Source organism: Acanthisitta chloris, unplaced genomic scaffold (genome assembly GCF_000695815.1).
Source record: "Acanthisitta chloris isolate BGI_N310 unplaced genomic scaffold, ASM69581v1 scaffold21122, whole genome shotgun sequence".
Classification (NCBI taxonomy): domain Eukaryota; kingdom Metazoa; phylum Chordata; class Aves; order Passeriformes; family Acanthisittidae; genus Acanthisitta; species Acanthisitta chloris.
This window is the reverse complement of record NW_008662445.1, coordinates 6,072-13,915: the sequence shown is the minus strand read 5'-3', so window position 1 is coordinate 13,915 and position 7,844 is coordinate 6,072. Positions and strand designations below refer to the sequence as shown.

At 43.8% G+C, this 7,844-nt stretch overlaps 2 protein-coding genes across 2 annotated transcripts in view; one reads left to right on the top strand and one right to left on the bottom strand.

Annotated features, from left to right (window-relative positions):
• The window catches only part of LOC103798361 (intraflagellar transport protein 140 homolog), a 20,017-nt gene extending 14,639 nt beyond the window's left edge, over positions 1 to 5,378 (top strand). The window contains exons 15-18 of the mRNA XM_009070616.1: positions 1,142 to 1,289; positions 1,909 to 2,040; positions 3,679 to 3,872; positions 5,366 to 5,378. Coding sequence (XP_009068864.1) covers positions 1,142 to 1,289; positions 1,909 to 2,040; positions 3,679 to 3,872; positions 5,366 to 5,378 — 487 coding nt within the window. The remainder of the gene's footprint in view (positions 1 to 1,141; positions 1,290 to 1,908; positions 2,041 to 3,678; positions 3,873 to 5,365) is intronic.
• Positions 5,379 to 6,402: 1,024 nt separating this feature from the next.
• Positions 6,403 to 6,697, bottom strand: LOC103798360 (transmembrane protein 204-like; the record flags this gene model as incomplete). Its single annotated transcript, XM_009070615.1, has 1 exon — positions 6,403 to 6,697. A coding segment is annotated over one exon (295 nt), but the record flags the coding sequence as incomplete, so codon positions are not given.
• Positions 6,698 to 7,844: the final 1,147 nt, after the last annotated feature.

Below are 7,844 nucleotides of genomic sequence, written 5' to 3'. Positions count from 1 at the left end.
CCTCCTCCTGAGACAAAATCTAAACACTTTCAGTTTCTTTTTCACAAATACTGTTTTCCAGTTTGCAAGATTTTTATTTTGAGTTCTGTGACAGGGAGAGAACTTTGGGTATTTCTTCACCTCTTTGAACTCTCTTTTAATTTGCCTTGCAGCTCTACTCCAAACCCTTCAGTAGTGACAGCAAATGAGAAAATGTTTTAATGATGTCTTTGGTTTCTCTTGAAAACCTTTGACACCTCAATATTCTGTATTTTTTCAGGAGAATCCTAAAATAGTCTGTGTGCCTGGAGCCTTGGCATGGCTGGCACTGAAGTAGTAGATAAATGCCCAAAGGAGGCAGTTAGATGTTTGTTATTTAAAGTGCTGTCACAAGGCTGCAGAGGTTTTCCTTGTCCTTAACATGCTGTTCCACTGTGCCTTGGCATTCCTCACACGCAGTAGCCACCTGTGTGTGAGGTTGGTCTCTTCTCCCAGGTAACAAGTGACAGGATGAGTGGAAATGGCCTCAAGTTGTGTCAGGGGAGGTTTAGTTTGGATACTAGGGAAAATTTCTTCAAGGAAAGAATTGTCAGGCATTGGAACAGGCTGCTCAGGGCAGTGGGGGAGTCACTATCCATGGAGATGTTCAGAAAGGTGTGGATGTGGCACCTGGGGATGTGGTTAGTGGTGGTGGGTTGACAGGTTGGGCTTGATGGTTTTAGAGGCCCTTTCCAACCTTAATGATTCCATGATTCTAAGACAGGGCAGATGTATCCTCTGTGTTTCAGCACCTACACCAGCAACAGCCACTGGGGAGGATCCTTTGAAGAATGTTCCAGTGTTTCTGTAGGTCCTGGACTCTCATGGGAGGTACCTTATGGGTGCCTATTTGTGTTTATGGCAGTACCAGCTTTTTTCCACACAAATGCTTTATGTCCTGTAGCCAAGGTCAGTGTACACTGCCCAAACCTAAAGTGCCACTGCCATATGTAAATTGTTAGGAGGTAGTAAGATACATCTGTGTAATGGTATAGTGCAGAGTATAAATAACTGAGCATCCTCTGAGAGTGGTCCCTTGGCTACTGCTTTGTTTACATTCATGGACTGAATGGACTGGAATTATTTTGTCTCCCTGTCTACATTTTGTCTTGTCTCTGGGTAGGTCTGTAGTGGAGTATCCAGAGTTGCACAGTCACATCCCTCATTGCCATTTCTGGGATCAGAGTGAACCAAGACTTTTTGTATGTGAAGCAGTTCCTGAAACAGGCCTCCAGTCTCCAGACCCAAAGAAAAATCCAACTGAGAGCACAGTATGTTCTTCTCCATTTCTTTTGTCTTGCTTTACATGGAGTTCTGCCTGTCCAAGTAATAAATCCTTGGTGCTTCATTAAGGATGTGAGGGTGGGCAGCATACATTATCTGGCACAAAAATGAGCAGTGAACCCCTGTGTTTGGTGGCTGTGCCTCAGGCTGGCACTGGGCAGCAGCTCCCAGGACCTTTAAGGTCCTTCCAACCCAACATAGTCTGTGATTCTGTTTATTTGCCCTGGGCCAGACCTGTTAGAGATGCCTGGAGCAGCAGCAGTGTGTGGCCAGGAGCTTCCCTCTTCATGGTGAAATTGATATTAATGAAACTTCTAATCCTCTAAATTTTCTGAATAAGACCAGTTGGATCATGTAAACCTGGTTGCTGGGAGGAGAGGTGGAGGTCCCTGTGCAGGAGGACCAGTCTGTAAGGCAGAGAGAGTCCCTGACTGCTCACACTAGGGAGGAAACATGTGGCTTTGCCCTCCCCAGCTGTGTGTGGGGCTGTATATGTCATATTATTTTCAAGAGAAGCTTCTGCCAAGTGAATATGGAAAATAGAAACAAAAAGAAAGAAGGATATTGCAGCATAAAAACAAAACAATGCTTTGCTTCCTTTTCCAGATGGATGTTTGGATCATATCATTCTTCAGCACTGAAGAGCATGGCCTTTTGCTGCAGGACAGCTTTCCACTGCCTTCATCCTACCAGGTTCTGCTGGGCATAGAGGTGCCACATTATTACTTTGCAAAAAAGGTGAGGAAATCTTTCACAATTCCTTCCCAGAAGTCCAGACTTTCCACTCCATAGGGATCAAATTTCTGGCTGCACCACATGGAGAAATGAAATGGAGATGGTTCTAATGCAGGTGAACTTGGCAGGATTGTGGAATTTGTGGTGAGTTGGCTTTGTGTGGGTATTACAAACTGAATGTGATGTACAAGAAACAGGAATTAGCAGGGAATGCTACTGAAAAAGGGATGTGCAAAAAATGCTTTATGTAGTCACTGTGCAAAATTGTTTGCATGTCAGGTAAATAATATCCTGCCTAATTCCATGCTGGGGCAGCTGCAGTGTTACCTACAGATTGGTTTCTGGTGAAGCTCTAACCTGAATTTCCTGGTGCCTGTGAGGATGATGATTTGCTCTGTTCCTGTCTTATAGGAGTGTAACAGAGCCTGTCTATTCTGCTAAGGCATTTAGTTTTATAAAATCTGCAGGAAATTCATATTGATGAGACTTCTAATCCTCTCAATCTTCTGAATAAGACCAGTTGGATCATGTAAACCTAATTTCATGTGTTTTAGGAGCAGCGTTAAACAGGGAGAATGTGCTGCTTAATGTGTTCAGGTTCAGAGCAGCACTTTGCAATTCATCCCTTCCAAGCACTGCCTGTTGTCACCTTCCCTCTGCATGTGGAGCTTTCAGAGCTGCACTGGTTCACTTTCCTTTTCCCCTAATTTGAAAGGCCAAAGGTGACATGCTGCATTTTATCTTTCTTTTAACACTTCCCCATCATGTCTCATGCTATTTTACTTTGATATTATGTCTTTCTTTTTTTGCCAACTCTGTATGGATTATTGCTGCCATTAGTTGTGTTTTCGGAGGGGATGTGTCTATAAACCTGTAAGTATCTGCACTGTTTTGCGCTGCTTCCTTAATTTTCTGCTCCTCTCTCCTATTTTCATTTGCTTCCCCAGTAGGTTGCTGTCTCTTTGTGTCTAATCCCTTGGTACATAATGATTCCTTTTGGCCTGATCTAGTACATACATGGAGTCTGCTTTAACAACAGCAAATCCAGCTGGTGCAACAAGCCTGTTTTGACCAAGTTTTATTCCAGGGTTTCTCCTTATTCTCTATCATGTCTTTACTGTCCTGGTTCCAGAAATTTTCCAAGTTCTAGTCAAACACATTGGAGCTTTATCAACCAGTTTGGAAAAGACCTCCAAGATCGAGTCCAACCCTACCGTGGTTATTAGACCATGGCACTAAGTGCCACATCCAGTCTCATCTTGAAAACCTCCACCACCTCCCTGGGCAGCCCATTGCAATGTCTGATCACTCTCTCTGTAAAAAATCTCTTCCTAATATCCAACCTAACCCTCTCCTGGCAGAGCTTGAGTCTGTGCCCTCTTGTCCTGCTGCTGGTTGCCTGGGAGGAGAGACCAACCCCCACCTGACTCCAACCTCCTGTCAGGGAGTTGCAGAGGGTGCTAAGGTCTCCCCTGAGCCTCCTCTTCTCCAGGCTGACCAGCCCCAGCTCCCTCAGCCTCTCCTCATGGCTCTTGTGCGCCAGTCCCTTCACCAGCCTTGTTATCTTCTCTGGACCCACACATGTACAAAGGAGTAAGTTTCAACCTGCTTTATCCCTAACTGACAACCTTCTCCTTTCAGCTGGGAGAGGCTGAGAAGGGAGCAGCAGAGTCTGGCTCAGCAACAGTCTCTATGGTTGCAAGGAGACCCTTGAGAGACTTCACTGGACTGGGAGACTGTGACAAGACCACCCGGGATGCTATGCTGAACTTCAGCTTCTATCTGACTGCTGGAGACATGGATGAGGCCTTCAAATCCATCAGGCTGATAAAGAGGTATCAGAACTATTTGTGTGTGTTTCTTTATGGATACAGTTTATTTTTGTTAAAAATTTGTGTGAAGTTGCTAAGAGGATTGGAGCATCTCCCCTATGAGGACAGGCTGAGGGAGTTGGGGCTGTTCAGCCTGGAGAAGAGAAGACTGTGTGGAGTCTTCAGAGCAACTTTTCAATATCCTCCTAAATTCTCCTTACCTTTTCCCTCTGATTTCATTCTTAACAAGATGAAACATCTTTATCCTACAGGCATTTTAATGCATTCTCTGCTTCTCCTTTGTCTACAAGACATTGCAAGCTCTGTGGATACTTCTTTGCTAAACAGGAAAGAATGACTGATAACCAGTAACCTTATCCTATGTCTGAATGGCAAAAATCTCACCTTATCACTAGAAGAAAATGAACATTCACAACTTTATTTATACATCTAAAATAATCACAGTAATACTGAGTATTACAGATTTACCAACCACTTTTAAATTTAAATGTACATTATTATAATATGGATATTGCAATATTAGAAGAAATAATATAATGTCTCTTAAATACTCCAATATTTTATTTTTAAAAACCCTGCAATGAATCATAGCATATTATTTCTAGAATTCTGTTTCTTCCAGAAAGCGTAATGCAGGCAAATGAATACTAATCTTAGTTGGTTTTTACAAACCTACTGCTAGAAGAAACTCTTTGTCAGCCTTATGGTATTTACCCTGATAGTCTAGAGCAGTGCAGCTGGTCTAGAGCATCAGTGTCTGCAGAGTGTTGTTCACTTGGAACGTGGTGCAGAGCAGCAGTTGGGGTTGAGTTTCTTATGACATCCAAACTGAGTGCAGGACAGAACTCAAGAGCCAGCTTGATGATCACATTTTAACAACATGTGGGAATAGAAGAAGCAAAGCAATGTACTCAGCTGGGAGCAACACAACAGTCCTAGGAATCTGTAACATTCACAGCTCATGGGCCCTTAAACCTATTACTAACTGTACTCAGAGCAGCATCCTGAGAGCTTCTAAATACCTGTCGTTGCCTCTGGTTCCTGTATCCCAAGTATTTCTGCATCATAGTTTGTGACATGTTGGTTTTCTTCCTGATAATGATATGCACATGGCTTTGGTGAGCCATGGGGGTCAGGCTTATCAACAGTATGCTTAATTCCAAAGGTGTTATTTTTTTAAACTTCATTACCACAGCTGGAGAGGGACTCTGTGTTAGGAACTGCAATGATAGGACAAGAGGTAATGGGTTCAAATTGAAGGAGGGGAAGTCTAGGTTGGATGTGAGAAAAATGTTTTTTATTCTAAGGGTGGTGAGACACTGGCACAGGTTGCCCACCCTCTTCTATTGAGGAGGTGTCCCTGCCCAGGGCAGAGGGTTGGGACTAGATGATCTGTAAGGTCCATTCCAACCTTTAATTCTATGATTCTGTGATATTAAGTTACCAGGCAGGTAATTTTTAAGTCTCGTGGTGAAATCCTGTGTCTTATTCTCCAGTCTGGGGGCTTGAGTGGCAGCTCTGTTCCTCAATATTCCCTGTGTTATGTGTCTCTGAACATTGCTGGGCAGAGCTGGGTGTCCTGACACAGCACTCAAGTGTCACAGCAAATGGTAAAGCTAGCTGGGAAGGACTGAAATATCTCCTGTTAATAACAGATCCCAACAACGTAAGTTAATTCTCTCTGTGATTATTAGGGAGTCCAGGTAACTTCCTGTAGATACTTGCCCTCAGTGCAACACTGAAGTAGGTTTTTCAGCAGCATGTGTGGCCTGTTCTAGCTGTGTACCCTTCTCATTTTTAATGTCTGTTTGCACACAGGACAAACCAAACCTTTGTCTCAGGATACAAAAGACGTGTCTGAAGGAAAAAAAAAAAGCAACTTAGTTCTTCTGCATTCCCTTTCTTTACATTCGAATGGTTCAAGTTGCTTTTGCTTTTTACTCTCTGGGCTGAGCTGGGGATGGGAAGCAGGTGCTGCAGCTAATGGGAATCCATTCCTTGTAGAGAGGTGGATGAAAGGACTAGAGAGTCATGACTTTTAAACAGCTGTTAAACTCATCACTTTATAGTGAATTTTCTGCGTTCTCAGATTGCCTGTTAATTCCAAAGCTATTGTCACTGGGCTCCTATAGCTTTCTACATTATTATTAGGGAGCAGGAGAACTCGATGCAGACAGAGAAAACACGTTTGGTTCCCTCTTTCCTGTATTCTCATTGCACACACTGGGTGTCTGCTCCAGCTGACCCTGCTGCCATGCAGCTGTGATGCTCTGTCAGGATTCTGACAGTCCAGCATTCTGTGCTGTACAGCAGAGGGAGAGGGCAATATAATATAACATAGATAACATTGTGTTTTATACATATGTATATAGACGGAGCCCATCCAAAGAATAATTGAGGGCCTCTGCCCACAAGAGCGAGCGAGCGTTGTGATGTCTTTCAACCCTTGATTTTAAATTATAGCATATATTTATAGAAAAACATCTCCAATGCAGATCTCCTTGGAGATCTTTCCCCTTTCCAGTCCACTCTTTCAGCACGGTGACTCCACGTAGTCGTTGTCCAGGCCGCGGCGGAAGCGAGCGGTCAGGGTGCGGCTGATGACGATGACCCGCGGTGCCATGCAGTCCTCACGCCTGTGGAGGATGTTCCAGATGAGGATGGCAGCTGCCAGCGTGGCCAAAAGGCAGGCTCCAATGTTCAGGTAGCAGGACCAGGAGAGGTTGGTGTACGGCCCAATGCGGTAGAATGTCACCAATCCGATAACCAGAACAAAACCTGCAAGAAGAATGGGAGAGTTATTTGTCATGAGTTCTTCTCTTGAATTTCTGCAGTGAGGATGGAAAAGGTAAAAGTTAGATACAGATTAAAAAAATGAAATACAAATAGAAGAATAAAAGCCCCAATCACTACTTAAAGGCTTGACACATGTGCTGTTCTGAGAGTCAGTAATGGGAAGGCTGAAACCTCCTCCTCATAATCCAAGCACTGAGTAATCAAGGCTGAAACCTCCTCCTCATAATCCAAGCACTTTCCAGTAATGGGAAGGCTGAAACCTCCTCCTCGTAATCCAAGCACTGAGTGAGTATTCCTTCAGGAGATGTCTGGCATCCTTGGCTCTCCTGTCTACCTAAAAGGTGGTTTGTAACTCAGTTGCTTGCTGCACCTTCTCTTCCTGAGATAACACTGTCCCACAGCTGCCATGTCCAGAGAGGGTTTGGAGTGAGGCATCTCTGCATTAGGATACTTCAGGAGGAAATAGGTTCTTATGGGAGAATTAGCTCTTTGCTGCTCTTTCCCCACTCTGCTGTGAAAAAGGCCTGACATACCCTGGGTGGGATTGAGGCTGTCAACCCAGTTGTAAGGACAGCAATTAATAACTCCTTGATTTTGTCAGGAAGTCTGGTAGTTATTTAGTGGCTCAGCTGAGTTACAAATGACCAAGTTTCATCTGGGAAAAATGTGCAGGCTACATGGAGCACATTAAGTTGCAGAAATGACTGGTCCATACAGTAATTGTTTGCTGGTGCTCCCAGACAGAGTCTGCATGCTCAGGAGGGCATTTCCAGGTTAGCAGGTTGGAGCTGGGATCCCAACACATAGGTGGTCATCCAGTATTATTTCCAATACACAGGTTTGAAAGTTGCTTCTTGGCTCCTGTTCAAAAAAACACTGAGTTACAGCAGAGCTAGAAAAAATTACGAATTTGTTTTTTTTACAAATTAAGCTTCAGTCTTGATTTTTTTTTTTCCAAAACTACAGCTTTTAATGAAATAACTTAGCTTTTTCTTGCTTGCTTATGTATCCTCTATGGCCCAACTACTGTCCTAAATGGGTACACATCTCCTTGCTCCACCCAATGAAGCAATTATCCACCAGGGAAAAGCACTAAGGCTTCCTTACAGCTTCCAAAATAAAACTATTGATGGTGGTAGGACTATTTCCCTTCACAGGCCCTTTACCTGAACCCTGCTC